The sequence below is a fragment of the Convolutriloba macropyga genome, chromosome 8 (assembly GCF_964194025.1).
Source record: "Convolutriloba macropyga chromosome 8, txConMacr16.3, whole genome shotgun sequence".
NCBI classification, from domain to species: domain Eukaryota; kingdom Metazoa; phylum Xenacoelomorpha; order Acoela; family Convolutidae; genus Convolutriloba; species Convolutriloba macropyga.
The window spans coordinates 66,359,812-66,384,992 of NC_134475.1; the positions used below are offsets into that span (position 1 = coordinate 66,359,812).

General features: G+C 36.1%; 1 protein-coding gene across 1 annotated transcript in view; it reads left to right on the forward strand.

The window, feature by feature from the left end:
- LOC142345145 (adenylate kinase 9-like) overlaps positions 1-25,181 on the forward strand; it is a 142,622-nt gene that overhangs the window by 21,788 nt on the left and 95,653 nt on the right. The window contains exons 13-23 of the mRNA XM_075397234.1: positions 2,049-2,126; positions 2,657-2,805; positions 3,558-3,699; positions 4,281-4,316; positions 8,361-8,438; positions 8,969-9,106; positions 10,905-11,636; positions 13,303-13,498; positions 18,161-18,199; positions 19,489-19,623; positions 25,014-25,109. Of these exons, the coding sequence (XP_075253349.1) occupies positions 2,049-2,126; positions 2,657-2,805; positions 3,558-3,699; positions 4,281-4,316; positions 8,361-8,438; positions 8,969-9,106; positions 10,905-11,636; positions 13,303-13,498; positions 18,161-18,199; positions 19,489-19,623; positions 25,014-25,109 (1,819 nt within the window). The remainder of the gene's footprint in view (positions 1-2,048; positions 2,127-2,656; positions 2,806-3,557; positions 3,700-4,280; positions 4,317-8,360; positions 8,439-8,968; positions 9,107-10,904; positions 11,637-13,302; positions 13,499-18,160; positions 18,200-19,488; positions 19,624-25,013; positions 25,110-25,181) is intronic.

The following is a 25,181-nucleotide window of genomic DNA, read 5'->3' on the forward strand; positions in this document are numbered from 1 at the left end:
AGTCAAAGCTTTTTGATAAATTGAAGTATAAAATGGTCATGTGATGCGGTTTATACTTCTCTCTTAAGTTTTCCAAGAGTTCTGCAATAGCGTCGATTGTCGCATGCTTTTTGGAAACTTAATTAGCTGTTTATGAAAAATAACTGTCTACAAATAAGTATTCTCTTTTGTACATTTGTTTTCCAAACACTTTGCTGAGAACCACTATCAAAGAAATGGGACAATAATAATTCAATGCACTTTTTCGATCTTTTAATAAGAAGTGACATTATAACTGATTGCTTGATTTCTGATGGGGAGATGCCGCTTTGAATGAATTGTTGATAATACGAGACAAGACAGGCGCTATTTGCCATGAGTTTTTTCTGATTGAAACCGGAATAGGTTTTGTTTTCGAGATTGTCAATATTATTGTTTCTATTTCTTATTTTGTTGTAGTCCTCAGCCAAATCAAAAATTGATTAAATTCTAAGAACTGTGTAGCACTGAAATTTGATTCTTTAATGTTGCCACACAATGATTTGGCAATGTATGAGAAATGCTCATTAAAGTTTTCTGTGAACTGGTAGTAGTCAGAAAGTTTTAATGAAAACAGTTCATCTCAGTCAATTTTTTTGAAAAAAGTTCGTCTCTTTCGATGAAATGCAGCTTGTTTGTTCTCGGTGGATTATTAACCACAAGGATTATAATTGTATTGCCTTGGTAGGACTATTAGGAGCAGTCATTTTTCAAATGAATAGCGAACTCATCTTTGACTGAGACGTCGTTTAACTATTGCATCATTCACCTCCTCTTCGAGCGCCTCAATGTTTGTTAAACACTTTGTAAATGGGAGGAGCGAATCTGTTGGGTTCATCAACAGGGCTTAAGCATGTTTCAGTGAGTGGTAAGACGCCTGAAATTTTTGTTGACTTAGTGTAATTGCCTTTAGTTCGTTATACTTTTCTGAGAGAACGAGTGTTAATATGTAGCAACTCGAGTCTTCAGCACGAAAAGCATTACATTGGAAGAGATTTGTTTATTTTTGACTGCACAAATTTTAGGATTTGTAGAGCTGTCGGTCATACACAGCACACTGCCAGAGTAGACTCTCATCTTCTCTCCCCTTACGATTATTGTTTGTGAGCAATTTGTTACAGGATGATGCGTCAATAATAGAAGCTTGATACTGTGAAACTGTTTTATTGAATTTTTTATTGCGCTAAACTTTCACTTCCATTGGTTACGATGGTTCAAGTTCTCCTCTCCGGGTCCTCTCTTTAACTGCGTTTTCAAAAACTATTGACATTTTTTTTTGTTCGTACCTAATTAAAATATCGTCTCCTTTCGTTCGTGACTTCAATTTTTGCAGGACAATTGTCTTCAGAATTTTTGGATTGTCCTAAGCATTCAATTCCATTGATTACCGATGGTTTAAAGTGTCCTTGTCGTCGAGTTCTGATTGTGAGTTTTTTCGGAAAGTTGTTCATTGTTGCATTTAAAGATCACTGATATAACCAAAGTTTAAACACTTACATGTCAGTCCATTTGATTGAAATCTCATATCATTTATGTAATGTAGACATTTTACATTTTCCTGTTTGATTTTATGCGTAATGTAAAAGAAAGTTGCTTAGCCTCTTATATATCTGCAGGAAATTGATTTGTCCGTTATATGTCATAAATTTTGCTGTATTTGAGCAAAAAAATACAGGAAAAATTTAAGTAATTCTTTCTTGGCTAGCAAAATGGTACTCATTAATTATTTTGATGTTCGACCCAAGAAAGGACCCTTTTGCTGGTTAAAACGTTTTTTAATAGTACTTCCAAATGGAGAGATTTTTGACGTCATGAGTGTTTGCCACTATTACATGTTTTTTTTTAAAATTACTTATAGATAGTGAATACATCTTCATACCATTCGAGGGCGGTCATCTCGGGCCATAAGCCCAAATTGGAACAGAAAAAGAATTTTCTTGTCTGTTTATCTGTATTGTACTTTAAAATGGCTTATGGCTCAGAGAAATATATTCTTTCTTTCGTTCTTTGATGTTTTTTGTCTTTCTCAGCTGAAGAGGAGGCAAATGCTGCTGCAAATGCGACCAATGAAGAGGGAACTGAAGAGGAAAATAACGAGGACACTAAAGGTATCGTCGGATTAAAATTGTTTTCATTTTTTTCAACTGCAAAGTTTTTTCACAAATTGGTGTCCGCAACTATATGTATGAATGATATTCGATTAAAATTCATCTAATTCTTCAAAATCTTCAAGCTATTAAGTTTTTTGTGATTCATTGTTGATTTAAAGTGACACTTGTGCATTTCTCAGTCGCTGAATGACCTATTTTTTGGTATTTCTACATGTGATCTGTCAAATAGAATTTCTCAATTAGGTTTCACGGTGAATAAAAGATCAATTTCCACCGTCTAAGTATTCACATTTAATTTTTTTAATTCTCATTTTCTTTCATAGTAGATTTAGAGGATCTTTTCCATTATACCCACCTTCCCCCAGCTTACTGGGCATATAACGTATATACCCCCCAATCATGGTAAATATACCACAATGGGGGGCTATAATTTCGTGGCGGGGGGCTATAATGGAAAGACCCGATTTTGTTATTAAATCTTATGACGTCATCAGTAGTTTGTAATTTTTATTATTAAACCTCTACAGACGATGAGGAGGAGGAAGACGAAAGTGGAGGAGATGAAAATGAAGCGGAAGCTGTCGAGGATTCCACTGAAAAAGCGGATGCTGCTCCTGCAGATAGCCAACAGGCTAACGCAGAATCCGCCGAGGCCAATAAAGAAGGTCGGATATTGGTCGAATAAAAATTTGAACTTCCAAAAAAACGTTGAAAAGTATAATATTTTAAACGAATGCACTTTTTTTCCATTTATTATTTTTAAAGAGCGACTTTTTGCTGATCTCCGCGTAATTATAATAAGAACACTACAGAATTTTTATCAATATTTTTTCGTTTTTTTTTCTCAAACCAAATTGCATTTTTCTTATGTGGTCTGCATGACTACAGAAGTTGTGATGCTCACTGTGTAAATTAGTATGTCACGATTTCATTATGTTTGTTTATCACATAAAATTTGTGTAAAGACAAATTGAAAACTTTTCTTCAAATTTTAAAAATTTAGTTTTGATGAAGTATTAACAATTTCATCCAGTGGGTACTAAAGGTAGCTTGGCTTTAATCATTACATTTATTGAAGTCATCTTCAATATCGAAATGTTTAAATATTGTACTGCAAATACTCCCGAAGTGAAAAATTCAAAAACTGAAATTTCCTTTTTTTGGATTTTCGTTTTGCTCACTATCCAACAACTGGTTGTCATAAAATTGCTCACTAATCCATCTAATGGATAATAGAAATTCTGGTAGCTCGACAGTTATCAAACTATTTTTTTCCAGTGCCTCGCTTCATTTTATTTTTTTTTTTTTCATATCAAGTGCTGTAATCTCAAAAATACAAAATTACCTCAGATAAAACTTGTCTAGATTGACAAAAGTTCTGTGTTTATCCAGCTATGGTTTTCCTCAGATTTTTTTTTGTGTTGGCAGGTGTTGGATGTGAACAAGATAATGAAGGGTAAGTTTGCGGAGGCGAGACAGAAGGCAATTGAGGATGCGAAGATGGAGGCCACAGAGCAGGCTATCACTCAAGTCAAGCAGCAAATTGAAGCAGCTATCTTAGCCGCTAAAGGTCAGTTCTTCTTTGAGTTATTGGTGTTTTGCAGGGTCAAATTTTTACTTTGTTATCTCTCAAAGAGGTTGTTAAAACTTACTCGCCCAAACTATCTTTTATGCGAACTAGAATAAAACAGTCTTTATTGACGATGAAATTGGAGCTATATAGTAAACAACCAAGTTTTAAACTCTTCTATGTCGTTGTTGCCCCTCAGAACGTTATGCGCCACCCAGCTATAGAATTCGTGCCATTAAATAGTAAATTAATCATGTGGTATTATAAAACTATACATCTTGGTTTATAAAACACATGGTTTGCACTCACTGAACGGGGGGGAGGGGGGGGGGGGGTCACAGATTGAGAATCTCCTGCCGGGGTTGAGGTTTTTGGGTTAATTTTTGAAAGAAATGCTGTGAACGCGATGAATTTTTGTAAGAAATGCGGTGAAAATAAATATTTCACCGCATTTCTTACGAAATTTCACCGCCAAACCTCGACTCGGGTGTTTAAAAAATATACATCTGTAACATTATACGGGTATTGCTCCAACTGTGTCATTGCAAAGTTGAATCAAGTCATTTGATGTCATTTGACAGCGTTGGAACGAAAAAAGAGGAGGAGGCGTAAAAATGGTAAATTTGTTGATAAACTAACCAAAACTTCTTATCATCCCTGTCCCTCTAACTTGAAATATGTGATCCTGTACTTCTTGTTTAAACTTAATTGGTATCATTGAGTTTATTCACATGTTCCTTTTTATTTTTGAACACGTCCTGTAACTTTTGTCCAAGTTGACCTGAAATTTTCCCTCTCGCTCCCGTGAAGAAATTGTAAAAGGTCGTCAGAAATTAACAGGTGCAAAGTTATTTTGAATCACTCTCGAACACTATTTATCGCAATTTTTTGAATCGTGAATCTTTTGAAACTAGATTTTTTTTCACTTAAGATTTTGTTTGGTCGCTTTTACCTTTGCTAATGCAACATGATAAAAGACTTCAACCGAAGGGCATTCAATCCTGCTGTAGTATTTCAGATTTTAATTGACTTTTAAAGATTAGGTACATCGAAACTTCATTGAAGGCACAATTGTACGATCTGAACGGCTATTTTTATCATTTTCAAGATAAGTTATTGGGTTCCTTTTTTTAAAAAAAAGAAAGAAAATTAATATAGCCTCGCTCGCAAAGAATGAGTACAGAATGACAAAAATAAATCAAAACGACAAATTTTGAAATAGGATGAATCGATAGCAAAGTGTATTGAATTTCAAGCTAGGAAAGGACACGAAACTGGGTCGTTCGGCTTATTTCAGACCGTGCCCCGAATGATACAATATAGATGATAAAGTTATTTTTTATTTTTTTTTGGATGTTTCAATAATTTAAATCAATTTCAAAGATTTAAATCATTAAGCCAAACTTAAATGATAGATTTTAACAATTCAATACTACTCATATTTGTACGGCATAAAATGAAAATCCAAACTGTTCAAAAAATCTAGCAGAAATCAGATCACGGTGCCTTCTATGAAATGCACCGCGACCATTTTTGCCGAGATTTTCTTTTTTTTTTGTAAAGGAAGCAACAGGAGTAACACGGTCATCCTCCTTCTAATAGGTTCATGAAACAGTCACAATACAGATTTTTAACGTTTCAAAATTTGAGAGAGAAATTTTCTTAGAAGATTTGCCTCATCATATTGTATATCTACCGACAGTAACTTTCTTTTAACAGCTCTTGATTGCCTTAAGTATAGTTGGCTCCAATCGATTAGCAGCCGACAAAAAGTTTTTTTGTTAAAGACTTCAACGTCCATGATCGAATTTTCATGCAAACTATTATACAGTTTCCACGATATTTCGTTGAGCACAGCTGTTGTTCATTTTTTGTTTATGGAAAACCGGGTTACTTTTCTAATACCTGAGCAATTTTTTAAGCGAAGTAAAGTGAATTATACGCATATGTTTTTTGGATGTCTTCAATAGGAACAAGGGTTGAAAATTATATACTTCCATATACCAAGAAGCCATATTAAATTTCTGTCCTTATACTCATTTTGCAGTACTGTAGCGATAGTTTATGATGAACGTGATAACTTAACTGGAATAATAATCCACAATGTCTGCTGACTTTCTTGGCAATGCAATTAACATATAGCTTAAAGGTTAGGTTTATTATAAAGGCTTCTCTTAGATAACGATATGAGCTTTTGTTTTTCACTACAACACCGTCTAAAATGCGTGCTGAACTAGAGGCTTTTCCTAATGATGTGTTGACCTTTGTTTTTTTTGGCTTTTTAGTTCAACTGTTTTGCCATCGAGCCGATTGGTCACCGATTCCATATCTGATGTTAGTTTTTCAGGAGAGCACTTGATCGCAGTCAGGTTTTTGTCATCAGCAAACTGAATAACTTCGCTATTGTTGCACACAAGTGGTAAATCATTTAGGTCCAAAAAGGAGAGAATCTAGCCCTGAGCCTTGCGGTACTCCATAATTAACTGGTTTCTATTTTGAGAAAACGCTATAGCAGGAAACGCAGTGAATTTTTAACTAGCTGCTCAATCCTCTTAGCATGGTCTTCTTAAACCAATGGAACCTAACTCTCGTAACAATGGCATGGTTGAGGCAGTCAAAGCTTTTTGATAAATTGAAGTATAAAATGGTCATGTGATGCGGTTTATACTTCTCTCTTAAGTTTTCCAAGAGTTCTGCAATAGCGTCGATTGTCGCATGCTTTTTGGAAACTTAATTAGCTGTTTATGAAAAATAACTGTCTACAAATAAGTATTCTCTTTTGTACATTTGTTTTCCAAACACTTTGCTGAGAACCACTATCAAAGAAATGGGACAATAATAATTCAATGCACTTTTTCGATCTTTTAATAAGAAGTGACATTATAACTGATTGCTTGATTTCTGATGGGGAGATGCCGCTTTGAATGAATTGTTGATAATACGAGACAAGACAGGCGCTATTTGCCATGAGTTTTTTCTGATTGAAACCGGAATAGGTTTTGTTTTCGAGATTGTCAATATTATTGTTTCTATTTCTTATTTTGTTGTAGTCCTCAGCCAAATCAAAAATTGATTAAATTCTAAGAACTGTGTAGCACTGAAATTTGATTCTTTAATGTTGCCACACAATGATTTGGCAATGTATGAGAAATGCTCATTAAAGTTTTCTGTGAACTGGTAGTAGTCAGAAAGTTTTAATGAAAACAGTTCATCTCAGTCAATTTTTTTGAAAAAAGTTCGTCTCTTTCGATGAAATGCAGCTTGTTTGTTCTCGGTGGATTATTAACCACAAGGATTATAATTGTATTGCCTTGGTAGGACTATTAGGAGCAGTCATTTTTCAAATGAATAGCGAACTCATCTTTGACTGAGACGTCGTTTAACTATTGCATCATTCACCTCCTCTTCGAGCGCCTCAATGTTTGTTAAACACTTTGTAAATGGGAGGAGCGAATCTGTTGGGTTCATCAACAGGGCTTAAGCATGTTTCAGTGAGTGGTAAGACGCCTGAAATTTTTGTTGACTTAGTGTAATTGCCTTTAGTTCGTTATACTTTTCTGAGAGAACGAGTGTTAATATGTAGCAACTCGAGTCTTCAGCACGAAAAGCATTACATTGGAAGAGATTTGTTTATTTTTGACTGCACAAATTTTAGGATTTGTAGAGCTGTCGGTCATACACAGCACACTGCCAGAGTAGACTCTCATCTTCTCTCCCCTTACGATTATTGTTTGTGAGCAATTTGTTACAGGATGATGCGTCAATAATAGAAGCTTGATACTGTGAAACTGTTTTATTGAATTTTTTATTGCGCTAAACTTTCACTTCCATTGGTTACGATGGTTCAAGTTCTCCTCTCCGGGTCCTCTCTTTAACTGCGTTTTCAAAAACTATTGACATTATTTTTTTGTTCGTACCTAATTAAAATATCGTCTCCCTTCGTTCGTGACTTCAATTTTTGCAGGACAATTGTCTTCAGAATTTTTGGATTGTCCTAAGCATTCAATTCCATTGATTACCGATGGTTTAAAGTGTCCTTGTCGTCGAGTTCTGATTGTGAGTTTTTTCGGAAAGTTGTTCATTGTTGCATTTAAAGATCACTGATATAACCAAAGTTTAAACACTTACATGTCAGTCCATTTGATTGAAATCTCATATCATTTATGTAATGTAGACATTTTACATTTTCCTGTTTGATTTTATGCGTAATGTAAAAGAAAGTTGCTTAGCCTCTTATATATCTGCAGGAAATTGATTTGTCCGTTTTATGTCATAAATTTTGCTGTATTTGAGCAAAAAAATACAGGAAAAATTTAAGTAATTCTTTCTTGGCTAGCAAAATGGTACTCATTAATTATTTTGATGTTCGACCCAAGAAAGAACCCTTTTGCTGGTTAAAACGTTTTTTAATAGTACTTCCAAATGGAGAGATTTTTGACGTCATGAGTGTTTGCCACTATTACATGTTTTTTTTTAAAATTACTTATAGATAGTGAATACATCTTCATACCATTCGAGGGCGGTCATCTCGGGCCATAAGCCCAAATTGGAACAGAAAAAGAATTTTCTTGTCTGTTTATCTGTATTGTACTTTAAAATGGCTTATGGCTCAGAGAAATATATTCTTTCTTTCGTTCTTTGATGTTTTTTGTCTTTCTCAGCTGAAGAGGAGGCAAATGCTGCTGCAAATGCGACCAATGAAGAGGGAACTGAAGAGGAAAATAACGAGGACACTAAAGGTATCGTCGGATTAAAATTGTTTTCATTTTTTTCAACTGCAAAGTTTTTTCACAAATTGGTGTCCGCAACTATATGTATGAATGATATTCGATTAAAATTCATCTAATTCTTCAAAATCTTCAAGCTATTAAGTTTTTTGTGATTCATTGTTGATTTAAAGTGACACTTGTGCATTTCTCAGTCGCTGAATGACCTATTTTTTGGTATTTCTACATGTGATCTGTCAAATAGAATTTCTCAATTAGGTTTCACGGTGAATAAAAGATCAATTTCCACCGTCTAAGTATTCACATTTAATTTTTTTAATTCTCATTTTCTTTCATAGTAGATTTAGAGGATCTTTTCCATTATACCCACCTTCCCCCAGCTTACTGGGCATATAACGTATATACCCCCCAATCATGGTAAATATACCACAATGGGGGGCTATAATTTCGTGGCGGGGGGCTATAATGGAAAGACCCGATTTTGTTATTAAATCTTATGACGTCATCAGTAGTTTGTAATTTTTATTATTAAACCTCTACAGACGATGAGGAGGAGGAAGACGAAAGTGGAGGAGATGAAAATGAAGCGGAAGCTGTCGAGGATTCCACTGAAAAAGCGGATGCTGCTCCTGCAGATAGCCAACAGGCTAACGCAGAATCCGCCGAGGCCAATAAAGAAGGTCGGATATTGGTCGAATCAGTTTGAAATCGGGTTCTAATGACCTCAAAATAAAATGTACTTCGACTAATTGCGGCTAATTTGAAAGCTGATTTGCTTGAGAGTAAAAGAAAACATGACCGAAAAATTTTATAGTCGTAGTAGATTTCTTGACCTTTTTAACCTGAATTTGTTGTCAATCGCACTACTTTTAACAGCATGATAACAACTGTGTTCTGCTTTTAACCCCTTGTTGTTTCAACTCTAAACCCTGATAAAGTAATTTCTCTATCAATTAACGTGACTTGTTATTCTTTAAAGCATTATAACTCCCACTGGATGGGATAAGACTAACTAGTGGCAAAATACCCTATGTGCCCAAAGCTAATTATTTGATTTTTTACTTTTGGGACCCCCGAGTACGTTATCACCCCAGTTACAAGTCACGTGCCATTACATAGTAAATCGCTATGGCACGTGCCCTTGGGTGTGCAAATTTTATGCACCCATTTTGCTGGGGTGCGCAAACAGAAAATATCCCCTTTTTCTTATCTCTTTCCCTGACGTTAATCATGTTTTATTGACTTCAATTACTTGAACAGACATCTCTGTCAATATTGTAATCCGGTAAATGAAGTAAAAAAAGTTATAGCTATTTTTTTCTTTAGAAGTTGTTGACACATTAACTAAATGTTATTGATCTTTTGACAACTCTTTGTTTACTACTCTTGACTTCACGGCTAATGGGCAATTTTTGATCTAAAATCTTAGATTTTTCTTTAATTTAGCAATATTATTTGGCAAAAAGCTGTTTTTGATCGAGTATGTTTACTACCACTTCTAATTATTTTTAGTTTAAACATTTTAAGATTAGAGCTGTAAGCAGTGGAGATAATTAGCTACTGTTTGCTCATTTACCTCAAAATTGGATTAATTTTTTCTTCAATATCCGTGCAAGGACTTTTGTAAGAACTTGAAAAGTAGTGATGATATTTTGTCACTGTTATCCGGGGTGTCTCATTATTACAGAGTTTATGGCAATAATCAGTTGAAAAAGTAACAGGTTAGGTCAGTCACATGCGGCGAATGTAATGAAACTGCTGAACAAATTAGAAAACTTTATGACACTTCGAAAAATTGAGATTCGTTAGTTTTTCTCTTCATTTTTTTAAGTGATTTAATCCCAACATCGGTCAGTGGTGTCAACGATTGCTATTTTTAATCGGCGGGCTATTTTTTACTCTAACATCAATATGTCTAATTTCCTACTATTGTTGAGGCCTTGAGTCATAATGTCAGTTTATGCTAATCTGCAACTTGTCTTTTTCATCCGCATAATGCAATAAAATGAAAATGCGCCCTTTCACAGAATTTCACAGTTTCCATAATTTACTCCCTCATCACTTAATCCATAGCTTGTAATCGTTGATTTTAATTTGTTTTTAGTCCTGAAATGACTTCAGATTATTTTTTATACTAAAATCCCTTAGTGTTAATATGGCTGGTACCAAATGGTTCTCTTCCAGTTGCTTGCTTTTACATCTAGGAAATCAGTTTCCTTGTTTTTCGAGAATTGGTTATAAAATTTTAAAATATTTTTCACTTGTCACTGCAAAGAACAGTGGGGTAATATAGAAAATACTAAATAAATATTGGCGCTATGTGCCAAAAATCTCAGAAATAGCTTTTTGCCTGGTAATTAAAGATAATTAAGATAGGGATAAAGAGATTTTAGTCAAAATTTTGACTTTTTTTAAATAAAATAACGTTGAAATGGTCAAGATAGGTTTTGAAATTGAAACGAATATTATGACTTTTAGACAGTATAAGCGTGCAAAGTGATCCCATAAACGTCATTTACGAAGCGAACCAAATTAAAGACACGTTACCAACCAAAAGAAGTAACGAAAAAATACAAAACGTTGATCGATTAGTACTCGAGGAACGCTTGGTTAGAGATCCAATTTATTCAAATCTGGACCGAATTGAGGAGCAAAGCGAGCGGAAGACGGGGTTTGACGAACGTCCTTCCAGAACTCAATCTAGAACCCAATCAAGGTCCGAGTCGAGGAGTAAAGGTCTCAAAGTATCATTCAAAGACGAAGTGGAAGAACAAGCAAAACTCGACAAAAAGCGAGACAACAAAGTTGATAGTGCCAAATTAAAAACCGACAAATTTAGTCCAAAGGATAACGAAAACGCAGGATTCGAAAATGTTGCGTCAGTTAGCGCGTTCGATGGTGATAATTATGCGTTTTTGGAGGCACAAAATCTTAACAACGAGAGCAACTTATTATCATCAGGAAATGTTTCTGAAACTGAAAATGAGAAAGAGATAGCTGGCCTAAAAAGTGGAATTGAAACGAAAAGTGAAGATAAAAAAGGTATCGATCTTTCGGTTTCGTCTCATAACGAGAAGATATTAAAAGGCAACGATGAGAGTTCTCGAAATAAAGAGAGTGAACAGATTGAGGTTCCGTTTGATTCGGAGCGTCTTTCCGTGTATTCACGTTCAAATGTTAACTCTGCATCGTCTTCTGTAACCAGAGCAGGTATTGCGTCATTGGTGTGATAGTCCGTTTGCAGTTGGTTTGTCAGGGTGACGTGTTGCTTCGTTCATCATAAAGGGTTTTTAGACCATTTTAGGAGCTTTAAGGCGTGGTTTGATAGTGTTTATAGTCTGAGTGATGTGCTACTTCCATCGCGGGTTTCGAAATCCGCATTGAGCTTCTTAGTTCTTTCTTTTTTGGGGTTAAGTTTCACCGGTTTTATCTTACGTGTGAGATTTTTGTTTTGTTAACAGTTTGTTGACCAGTGCTTATTTTATTGTTAAAATCCATTACCAGTAACGTCATTCTTCAATGACGTCTTTATAAATACGTACGATGCTATCTAACCTCATATGTTTTCTTGGGTTGATCTATAATGTTTTATTTTTGTTGATTTTTTATGCACGCACTTAATTGTTGTGTGGTTAATTGTTTCTATTGTGTGTTTCAAGAAGAACCTTCCGTCCCCTCTGCGGCCACTGGGGAAACGGGGGGCACGGGTGGGGCGGGGGGCGGAGGAGTGTTGGGGGAGATATCGGAGGTGGCCAATGAAACCGATTCCGTTGGTAAGGTGTCCCACCCCACCCTCCCAATTAGCACCATCTCATCAATAGATCAGATCCTCTCGTTTTAAATAGTAAAATTGTAGACATAAAAATAATTCATTTAATGTCATGTTTAGTGATCATACGAGTTTTAGAAGATCATGAAAATAGAAATTTTATATCATATCTTATAATTTGATCTTTTCAATCTGTTTCCATATTTCCCTTATTAACCTATTTGTTCTTTGATGGTGTGATAGTTTTGAATCGGTACATTGTTATGTCATTATATGCAATCTATTCTCCTTTCAAACATGTGATCACATTAGAAGCGACTTTTTCATCATACTTGGTTACTTTAAGCATGTGACGTCATCGGCAAGCGTGACAAATGCCATAACTGGTTTAGTGTGTAACTTTTAGTATATTTAGACTAACTCATCGAATCTTATCTGCCCCCCCCCCAAATTTTACTCACACGTGCTGTTTTTACTACATAGTAACGTGATATATTGCATCTCATTGACATATTGCATGTCATAAATTGACACTGGAGGGCAGAAAAGATGAAATTCTTCTACTTTCATGTCGTTTTTCGCCTGCAGCTTTCATAGTGAGCATCAAACTTAATAGACTCATTAAATCTCTTTATCTTAACCAGCGTTGATTGTTCATTTATTTCAGGTGTCCGTTTGAGAACTTGTACGTTGACCTGCTATTAAATTCTGCACTGCACTACAGCAGTTTAAACTATTAATATTTTAATTTCGCATTAGTAGAATCAAAATTTACCCAACCTAATGGTCAATAATTATAAAAACAGTTCTTATTATTGACCGTCGGCTGATTTCTGCCTTTTATCAAAGTTTCCATCTCAAAAGAAATTGAACCTAATAGAAATTACGCCATTATAAAAAAAAATCAATTTTAAATTTAAACCTGGTACCTTTTTGGAAAATTTTTGGAGAAAATTTCTTTGAAAAGTTGAGCTAATCATCAGCTGTGCGATTTAGTTTGTTCAAAATTTCGATTGACTAAGCGTGCGCGGCGTGATAGAATTTTGTGACTATTTTAAAAAAAACTCCAATCCCAATTTTTCTGCTAATTGGCCGTTCGACTTACAGGTTCGGCCGAAGAGGTGAATCCAGTCGATGAAGTTGACGAAACACACGCAGAGGTTATAGCTCTAGTGGAGCAGGCGGTGAAATTAGCCGAAACAAAAGAACTGGAGCTTCCGGCCGAAGTGTATGCGGAGAGTATTCTGAGTGCAATTAAGAGAGTGAAAAAGAAGATGGTCAAATTGTCACCATTCACCCCCATGTAAGTGTAGACAGATGTGCGCTTTTGTCTTCTTTTCGTTATAATTTTTGATTAAAAGAGTGTAAAAATTAATTTCTCAAAAATGGCAGGGAATAAAGAGATTATAAACAGTAATTTATATAAATTTCTTATTGGCTGAAATTCTCGAGCTCACCCAAGTTAGAACTCATTGCCTTATTTCTTGGTATGCTATTCAATTTCAGATACTAATTCCCTTTGATGTACTTTGAATACGGATTGGCAACGTTTGACGACAGATAAATTTCGGCTTTTCTCAATTATCTCAATCCAAATTATAGAAAGAATTCAATTTTTGACCTACACAGCTTAAACTAGTAATGCTCGTCCTTCCCTTTTGAATACTTGTAATCAAATGTGTAGCGTCTGTTGGTCTTTTTAAATTAAATTTTGCTTTAATAAAGTGAGAAAATAGCAGGTTCGGCGAAAAAGAATTACGTGACGCCTTTGAAATTCCCACAATTGCAGGAGATCTCAGCTGTCGTATAGAGCTAAAAAAGGACGATTGCGACCTTTGGTAAGTTAACCAATCGAGAACTATAGACAACAGAATAAATCCGAACAGCACCGGAGATCTTCACATTTTGGGCTTGGCAATATGCTCACCAATTTTTTTAGCTTTGTTTTCGCGAAAAGAGAGCAAATATAAGTATATTATGCTTAATTTTCGTATATAATCTTTCGTTCTTCCTTTACGTGTGCTATCTATTTCGATGCCCTTCAACGTATTTTTCGAACAATTACTATGTAGTCTTGAGACCGCCAGAGTGTGGAATCACTCAATTAAACGGGCGTTTGAATCAAGCGAGTAGTTGACCAATTGAAAGCGGCCTACGATAGTCAACAATTCTGTCGTCGCAAACTGTGCTGCAAGAAGTTGGCAGTGACTCTCGACAGGAATACATCTTGCCTCATAACGTAGGTGATCAATGTCGCTCATTTATGTGCATCCTGTTATCGCTCTTAGGGCCTCATTTTGTCTCCATTCGATTTTTTGGCATCCGGTGTTTGATGCTTGAAGGCGCCATGCAGGAGCGGCATAATTGAGCGTTGATTTAGTCAAGTCTTTTTAGATGGAAGTAAGACCCTCCTTCTGCAGTCCGCTTTCGGATGTTGTCAGCGCTTTCAGAAGAGAATTTCTGCTGCTGGCCGATTTATTCTTTTTGTCGACGTGCTTCGAAAATCTGAATCCCTGCCCGTAGAGAACTCCAAGAGGTTTCAGCTCTTTGACGTTGGGGATTTCGCTGTCTCCTAACTTCACATTGAGTGTCATGGACCACTTGCGGTTCCAGGGTGAGATCAACAAGGCGGAACATTTTGATGGTGAGGCATAGAGTTTTCTCGACGACAGGTTTTCGCTGATATGCAGGAGGTACTCTTTTATTCTTGTCACTGCTTTGTTGTAATTCGATTCTTGGGTGTATATTGTTATATCTTCAGCGTAGCACACTACTTTCACTCTATTGTCAGATTACATCGGCATATCACTCTTGTACCAGCAGAATAGGAGACGGCTGAGAACCCCTCATTGAGGTAACCCGGAAATAAGCCTGGTGCTCTTCGATAAGCCAGGTATCCATGCAATCAGATTTTCATGGAGTTTGGCAGATCAGAGCTCAAGATCAAAGAGTGGAACTTCTCGTGGTTTACAGTGTCGAAGGCGCGTTTTAAGTATAGCGCAACGACTACAGTCCTGTCAGGAGGTGTTCTCCTATTCAGCCAAGCCCAGATATCTTCAGACAATCAAAACAGCGCAGTGGTTGTCGAGAATCCCTTTTTGAAGCCGTGCTGGATGTCTAGCAGTTGCACGCTTTTGCAGATAACGGGTAAAGCAATCCGCTCAAAGGTTCTGGCTGTTAGCGATAGTAGACTGACAGGTCTGTAATCCGAGGCTTTGTCTGGTTTTTTTTACCGGTTTTCAGCAAAGGCTCAACGACAGCTTGTTTACATATATGAGGGATTCTGCCAGTGGAAAACATTTCTGTTGCCATCTCTGCCAGGTATTACCTTGCTAGAGGACCGGTTTTCTTTAAGTGGAATGTCGACAGTCCTTCTGCTGGTCCGAGTGCCTTGCTGTTTTTGGCGCTGATGATTGCTTCGTCTATCATTCCATAGTGACAAAGAAATCTTCTTTTGGGACTGCCCTCACTTTCCTCGTGTTCAGCCTATTTTCTTCCGTTGTTGTAACAGGGCTTGCTCTCGCAAAGGCGTGATTGAACTGGTTAGCTGCATCTTTGTTGCATTTTGGTTCTTTCCCATCGCATTTTTGGTGCAGTTTTTTTCCTGAGCCGCTTGCCATTTATCTTCGCCATTGCAGCCCAGTTTCCCCACAGTTTCCCCATAGTTCCGACTGCACAATTACATTTTTCTTTTGCACGGGCGTGCTATCCTGGCATTCGTCTCGATCTGCGATGAGACGACGAATCTCGGCTGGCACGGTTATGGCGTCCTCGTGATGCCTGCCATGGGGGATTGCACGCTTTGCAGCTTTTTGGATGGCCTTCCTGAACTTCTCCATAGCTTAAACTGTGCGGGCATCCTTTATTCGTACAATTATTTCCTCCAGGGTCTTCTGTTACAGCTCCGAGTCGATTCTTTTAAAGTTCAACTGGCATTTATGTTGGTGCTTCATTCCAGCTGGCATCTGCACTGACTCTATACTGATTGATATTGGGTAGTGATTGCTCAACTTCGTGGGTAGAATATCGCATTCAACCCCAGGAGCTAAATCTTCAGAACAAGCTGTAACATCTGGAGAGGGCTCGCAAGATTTTTCAGCGGCACGTCGGGTTGGCCCGTACTCATTCAAAACGATCAGATCGTTTTCGTTGAGGCTTTCGAAACATGAGCTTCCTCTGGTGTCTTTCTCCAAAGCTGAGTACCAGGACTGCTAGTGAGCATTAGCGTTCCCGCTCAAAAAGGTAGGCAGACCATGATGAAGTTTGAACAGCTCCTCCGCGTTCACAACACAGTTCGGCGGCAGGTAGAAATTGACTGCCCTGAGGGCTTGCGCTCCACACTTTCTATTTTATACGATCGCTTCCATATGCTCCGTTGTCCAAAAGGAGTAGCCAAGATCTTTGTGTATAAAGGTACAAACCCCTCTCCCATTACTATTTCGGTCCCCTCGGATGATGTCGTATCCTGGAATATTGGGGTCTGCCGCGTCTTTTTCCAATTTCATTTCTTGGTTCATAGCTCTGTGTATTTTGTTCTCCTTGAGCAGAACCTCGAGCTCGTTCCTCCTCTTCCTCAGTCCATTTATGTTAAGCTGGAGAACCCGCAGGTTTGCCTTCTTCGGTTGACAACGGTTGCATTTCCAGTCCAGGGTGTCATTTCCTGACTCGACGCAGTTCAAGGGGTTCTAGGAAAAACACTTTGCGCAACTGATGCTTGAATGGGCAGCACTCTTGTTGCACGTTCCGCATGGCCATTTCTGTGCGCATTGTAGGCACTCCCACGTCGGCGGAATGTTGCGCAACACACCTCATATGATGCCAGTCTCTGGATATGAGACATTGTATGATTCCGTTGGCTGCAGACTTCTTGCAGACTCCACACGGCCACCTTGGACTGGTTCCAGGATTTCTTTCAATGCCGGCGATTGTCAGGAGAATTTGGATCAGCGTCGCCAGCCTTGACTGATCCATTCTCGAAAACCCGCCGCGCGTGCAGATCCCTGGGATATGCTGTACTCTGTTGGTCCCGTGAAGGGAGTGCTGGAACGGCAAAGACGCCGAATACTTCGCCAGCTGTGGCAACAGCCAATCGTACATCTGTCTGTCACCAGTAGCGCTTGATACCTGAGATTAACTTAGAACCTGGTGGCAGTTTTTTGCCGTGTAGGTGTGCAGTGCAGACATCGGTTTTTGACATGGCAATCTTTTTGCTGCTGGAAAACCTCATATCAGAAGTTGGGAGTTGTATTGACAGCTCATGTGGAAAATACCAGATTGCGCTCATTGCAGTGAATCTGGAATTACATTTGTTCCGATGATATTGGAATTTTCCAGTGGCATTTCAGTGCTAGTTCGAAGAACCATGTTAGGCAATGCTTTGTTTGCTGAAGCGTCCAATCTGTGAGGTTATCAATCGACTATAGCCAACTTCTAAAAGCATTTTCGATCATATGGATTAGTGCGGCAGTCACAACGGTGATCTCGAGTAATTCTGACTTATGTTTTGCAGCTTTTGCTCTTAATGTCACACCATGATAGAGGTCAGATGTTCTTTGAAAAATTCTATTCGTCTCTCACAGGGGGCGGAGATTCGAAACAAGAGTTAAAAATTCAGATCATTGACGAAATTCAGGAGAAAGAGATAAAAATGAGATGAAGCTTCTGAGGAGGACATATATTTTTTTGTGGATTAAGTTAGAATGCTGCTCAAACATTGTACATTTAATTTAAAGACTCATAGTTCATGAAAACAGTTTAATTAAAGTCATTTTCTCTATTCAACGGAGGACAATATATTACGGTAGTCATGTGTACTGAATCAACACAAAATTTATCTGCATTTGCAGAGAGCAGCTTCTGTGGTTGGAATTTTGGTTTGTACAAAAAATTAAGTTGTATAAAAAATAAGCCATTCTAAAATTTTCGGGATTTTTTTTGCTCTGCCTATAACTGTTTTCACTTACAGGGCTACAGCGTACGAAGTGGAACCTCTGGATGAAATAGCGTTTGTATTATTTGCTTTATTTATTCTGCAGCTGCGGTCAATATCATCAGTAGTTTTCACCTTATTTCCCACCTCATAATTGAGGTCAATATTATTGTCAACACCTTTCCTGCCATTCCATTACATCGCAAGATCCTACTGAATTGGGCATTAAAAATTTTGCTTGTTGCTCATTGCATCATTTACACAATATAAATCAGTAAAATGGAGATTTTCTGTTATTATTTAAAAAAAAATGATAATTTTGTAACCTTGATTCAATAAAAAACGTCAATTTTTGTAGATTTAACTGTCTCGGAATGATAGAAAATAGTTTAAAAAAGCAACTTTGATGGATACACAAAGTGATTGAATACATACCCCCAAAGAAACCTAAAAGCCTCTGCGGATAATTTTCTGGGATTTTGTGGTGTTTTGGTTTGAGGGAGTTCTCAGAATATATTTGAGTTTTTAGCGGCTGTTTCAGAGCACAATTAATTGTTGAGAAGTTTTCACCTGAAATTGTCTATTCAACTGTATTATGTATCATGTTCTGACACGAGCACTGCGGCCCATTGAATTTCAGTTTAGAACACATTATTATTCATTCAACAGCATATTTATTCTCAAGGTTGACAAATTCAAACTCGCGAAATTCTTTTGTCAATTAATCATTTGCGTCATAAATAATTTGTTTCTATAATCTGAGCGACTATACAACTTTTTGCATTCGCTGATTATGATTGTCACCTAGGTATAGGTTAAACGTGACTCTGCTTGAAGTCACTGAGAACTTCTGGCGTCTATCGAGAACTGCTAAGCGGTTCGAGATATAATGTCACAATTTCGAAGTGACTTCTGCAGAGTCACTTAACCATGCTTAAAACACGAAACGCGCACATTTATAAATGACGAAAGTCAACGGAAGTCAACTTCCGGCTAAGGAGCAACTTCTGGCATTTTAACTCTGGCACTTGAGACTTTCGGCGTTCTAAAATGTGGATGTGAGCGTTTTAACTCTCAGAGTAAATCAGCCCTGAACAAGCTGCTTCTCAGAGAAATCTCATTACTGGTTCAGAAGCTGCGCTCATGTCACATTTAGCTCTGAATTACGGCTGATTCAGAATTTGGACAACAAAATATCAATTTTGGGTTTCATCGTAATCCAAAAAAATGCGAACGGACATTTTGTCTTATTTTTTTCTGAATCTGAGCTATCAGTTAATAATTATGGCTCTACGATAACTTATTTCGTGTAATATTCTACTACAAGTATCGTTATAAATTTGTTTTTTTTTGTGTGTGTATAGAAATGGAGGATACATTTTGGATAACTTCCCTCGGACAAGAGACCAATGGACAGCTCTGCAGGACAAGGGCGTGATAGTGGATGAAGTGTTGTGTATTCAGGACAACAGCGAAGGGGGACAGTACCTCCTGAAAAGGTTGAGAACTTATCAACTCACAATTTATTATTAATTGTTTAGGTTTTAAGTTAAGTCTCTGCAGCGAAGAGCTTGAGCATAAGTATTTAAAAGACTAGCTGTTGAAATATTAACTATATCGGGAAATTTTTCTGAATGTAAGCGTTTGTAATAAATAACCCAAAGATTTGAGATGAGAAACAATGCTTCTTCAATGGTACACAATACTATTATCGTTATGCAAAATTGCATTTAAGGATAAGAAATTTTCAGTCAAAGTGTTCCTGATTTTCGTTTATTACTCACAGTCTAAGGTAAATGTATTCTTTTCTACATTGGATTTCAACAGAGCTTTGCTTGCCGTGGAAGAGTTCTTACGTTAAAAACTTTTTTTTGAAACAAGTAAATTAAAATTATAACCAGGTGGTTAAGTATACTTGCGACAAAACAATATAATCAAGTATAGATTTTAAAACATCGACAAATTTGATAAATTTAACGTGATTTTGTTTTTAAAGAAATCACACTAATTAAGTTTTTCGGATTGTTTTGTTCTTGAGAATACTATTAAAAACTTCAAAGTTACTGTTCGAAGGAATTTTTCATGCTGTGATACCAACAAAATCATTCCACATTTTCAAAATTATTTTTCCGATTCTTCCTAACCGAAGCCATTGCGGTAACTTATTCCATTTTTGTACGCATTGACGTACAATCAAATTTATTTCAAAGTTGGTTTTGAGATCTTATCTATTTTTGAATCTATCAATTAATGCATTTTAGGTTTTTAAGAAAAATTTTGAAAAAAGATTGCGGAAAAAGATAAGTGTGAAAGAACAGGCGATTTTTAGAGAAGAATGCGCGTGTTGAAGGGAATTTTATGTCTTATCAAGTAAAGTGATCGTATAGAATGGGCCATCTTTTTCAACGTTTTATTCAGCTGCTCATCGAAATTAAGCTTCCTGTGGATTTGAATACCAAGGTATCTGCAGCATTTTTTTGTTGTGAGAACTTCGTTTTTATAACAGAACTTCGTTTTTAAAACAGTCATAAAACGGAATTTTCGCGTGAAAAAATCAATTTGGTTTTGTTTGTATTCAAGGTTAGCTTGTTTATTCAGAGTCAGCTTGTTTATTCAAGGTCAGCTTGTTTATCTCTGTTTTTTTGTAAGACTTCCTTCAATTTTTCATGTAAATTACTTACTTTTTACCAGAAAAGACAATACTTGCGTCATCTGCGAAGTGAATTACTTTTTCTGTTGTGTTTATGTTATATGAAAAATCGTTTACATATGAAAGAAAAATGAGAGGTCCTAAAACAGTTACCTGTGTCACGCCGTGACTTACAGTTTCACAATAAGAAAACGGGTCATTAAGTTTTACATTTTGTCTGCGATTAGCATGACATGAAAACAGTATTTCATTTGCTTTCTGAGAAAAACCATGCAATTCATTTTTTAGGGAAATTTGTATGCGAAATGGATTTTAAAGTCGGTTCAAGATCTAGAACTATAGCAACATTTGCTTTATTTTGGTCTAAATTAGACGAAATTGTTTCAACTAGTTGTAAAACTGCTTCCGTTCTGACTTCTTTCTGAAATCCTTCTTTCGGAGCATGGCATGATTTTTGATTAACAGAATCTGTTATTAAGACAATTGACCATTTGAAACATGTGATTAAGCTTCCTGTGGATTTGAATACCAAGGTATCTGCAGCATTTTTTTGTTGTGAGAACTTCGTTTTTATAACAGAACTTCGTTTTTAAAACAGTCATAAAACGGAATTTTCGCGTGAAAAAATCAATTTGGTTTTGTTTGTATTCAAGGTTAGCTTGTTTATTCAGAGTCAGCTTGTTTATTCAAGGTCAGCTTGTTTATCTCTGTTTTTTTGTAAGACTTCCTTCAATTTTTCATGTAAATTACTTACTTTTTTACCAGAAAAGACAATACTTGCGTCATCTGCGAATTGAATTACTTTTTCTGTTGTGTTTATGTTATATGAAAAATCGTTTACATATGAAAGAAAAATGAGAGGTCCTAAAACAGTTACCTGTGTCACGCCGTGACTTACAGTTTCACAATAAGAAAACGGGTCATTAAGTTTTACATTTTGTCTGCGATTAGCATGACATGAAAACAGTATTTCATTTGCTTTCTGAGAAAAACCATGCAATTCATTTTTTAGGGAAATTTGTATGCGAAATGGATTTTAAAGTCGGTTCAAGATCTAGAACTATAGCAAAATTTGCTTTATTTTGGTCTAAATTAGACGAAATTGTTTCAACTAGTTGTAAAACTGCTTCCGTTGCTGACTTCTTTCTGAAATCCTTCTTTCGGAGCATGGCATGATTTTTGATTTACAGAATCTGTTATTAAGACAATTGACCATTTGAAACATGTGATTAAGCTTCCTGTGGATTTGAATACCAAGGTATCTGCAGCATTCTTTTGTTGTGAGAACTTCGTTTTTATAACAGAACTTCGTTTTTAAAACAGTCATAAAACGGAATTTTCGCGTGAAAAAATCAATTTGGTTTTGTTTGTATTCAAGGTTAGCTTGTTTATTCAGAGTCAGCTTGTTTATTCAAGGTCAGCTTGTTTATCTCTGTTTTTTTGTAAGACTTCCTTCAATTTTTCATGTAAATTACTTACTTTTTTACCAGAAAAGACAATACTTGCGTCATCTGCGAATTGAATTACTTTTTCTGTTGTGTTTATGTTATATGAAAAATCGTTTACATATGAAAGAAAAATGAGAGGTCCTAAAACAGTTACCTGTGTCACGCCGTGACTTACAGTTTCACAATAAGAAAACGGGTCATTAAGTTTTACATTTTGTCTGCGATTAGCATGACATGAAAACAGTATTTCATTTGCTTTCTGAGAAAAACCATGCAATTCATTTTTTAGGGAAATTTGTATGCGAAATGGATTTTAAAGTCGGTTCAAGATCTAGAACTATAGCAACATTTGCTTTATTTTGGTCTAAATTAGACGAAATTGTTTCAACTAGTTGTAAAACTGCTTCCGTTGCTGACTTCTTTCTGAAATCCTTCTTTCGGAGCATGGCATGATTTTTGATTAACAGAATCTGTTATTAAGACAATTGACCATTTGAAACATCTGATTAAGCTTCCTGTGGATTTGAATACCAAGGTATCTGCAGCATTTTTTTGTTGTGAGAACTTCGTTTTTATAACAGAACTTCGTTTTTAAAACAGTCATAAAACGGAATTTTCGCGTGAAAAAATCAATTTGGTTTTGTTTGTATTCAAGGTTAGCTTGTTTATTCAGAGTCAGCTTGTTTATTCAAGGTCAGCTTGTTTATCTCTGTTTTTTTGTAAGACTTCCTTCAATTTTTTATGTAAATTACTTACTTTTTACCAGAAAAGACAATACTTGCGTCATCTGCGAATTGAATTAATTTTTCTGTTGTGTTTATGTTATATGAAAAATCGTTTACATATGAAAGAAAAATGAGAGGTCCTAACACAGTTACCTGTGTCACGCCGTGACTTACAGTTTCACAATAAGAAAACGGGTCATTAAGTTTTACATTTTGTCTGCGATTAGCATGACATGAAAACAGTATTTCATTTGCTTTCTGAGAAAAACCATGCAATTCATTTTTTAGGGAAAATTGTATGCGAAATGGATTTTAAAGTCGGTTCAAGATCTAGAACTATAGCAACATTTGCTTTATTTTGGTCTAAATTAGACGACATTGTTTCAACTAGTTGTAAAACTGCTTCCGTTCTGACTTCTTTCTGAAATCCTTCTTTCGGAGCATGGCATGATTTTTGATTAACAGAATCTGTTATTAAGACAATTGACCATTTGAAACATCTGATTAAGCTTCCTGTGGATTTGAATACCAAGGTATCTGCAGCATTTTTTGTTGTGAGAACTTCGTTTTTATAACAGAACTTCGTTTTTAAAACAGTCATAAAACGGAATTTTCGCGTGAAAAAATCAATTTGGTTTTGTTTGTATTCAAGGTTAGCTTGTTTATTCAGAGTCAGCTTGTTTATTCAAGGTCAGCTTGTTTATCTCTGTTTTTTTGTAAGACTTCCTTCAATTTTTAATGTAAATTACTTACTTTTTACCAGAAAAGACAATACTTGCGTCATCTGCGAATTGAATTACTTTTTCTGTTGTGTTTATGTTATATGAAAAATCGTTTCCATATGAAAGAAAAATGAGAGGTCCTAAAACAGTTACCTGTGTCACGCCGTGACTTACAGTTTCACAATAAGAAAACGGGTCATTAAGTTTTACATTTTGTCTGCGATTAGCATGACATGAAAACAGTATTTCATTTGCTTTCTGAGAAAAACCATGCAATTCATTTTTTAGGGAAATTTGTATGCGAAATGGATTTTAAAGTCGGTTCAAGATCTAGAACTATAGCAACAGTTGCTTTATTTTGGTCTAAATTAGACGAAATTGTTTCAACTAGTTGTAAAACTGCTTCCGTTGCTGACTTCTTTCTGAAATCCTTCTTTCGGAGCATGGCATGATCTTTGATTAACAGAATCTGTTATTAAGACAATTGACCATTTGAAACATCTGATTAAGCTTCCTGTGGATTTGAATACCAAGGTATCTGCAGCATTTTTTTGTTGTGAGAACTTCGTTTTTATAACAGAACTTCGTTTTTAAAACAGTCATAAAACGGAATTTTCGCGTGAAAAAATCAATTTGGTTTTGTTTGTATTCAAGGTTAGCTTGTTTATTCAGAGTCAGCTTGTTTATTCAAGGTCAGCTTGTTTATCTCTGTTTTTTTGTAAGACTTCCTTCAATTTTTCATGTAAATTACTTACTTTTTACCAGAAAAGACAATACTTGCGTCATCTGCGAATTGAATTACTTTTTCTGTTGTGTTTATGTTATATGAAAAATCGTTTACATATGAAAGAAAAATGAGAGGTCCTAAAACAGTTACCTGTGTCACGCCGTGACTTACAGTTTCACAATAAGAAAACGGGTCATTAAGTTTTACATTTTGTCTGCTATTAGCATGAAATGAAAACAGTATTTCATTTGCTTTCTGAGAAAAACCATGCAATTCATTTTTTAGGGAAATTTGTATGCGAAATGGATTTTAAAGTCGGTTCAAGATCTAGAACTATAGCAACAGTTGCTTTATTTTGGTCTAAATTAGACGAAATTGTTTCAACTAGTTGTAAAACTGCTTCCGTTGCTGACTTCTTTCTGAAATCCTTCTTTCGGAGCATGGCATGATTTTTGATTAACAGAATCTGTTATTAAGACAATTGACCATTTGAAACATCTGATTAGCATTGTTGCGCAATTCTTTTACCTAATCTCGGCTTGTGCGAATCACTCCCTGTTTGAATTTGTATTTTTTTAAAAAAGTTTACCTTTCATTTGTTTTTCCTTTTTCCTTAGATACTATGACTTGAACAAGGACGAGGTAGAGGAAGCAATCAGAGCCAGAATCGAAGAGGAGAAAAGGAAACAGCTCGAACTGGAGGAAGCAGCCAGGTGAGTACTTTCGCATTACTTTTTAATGGAAACAGTCCACTGATTTCGCAATTAATTGCTACCGGGTTTTCT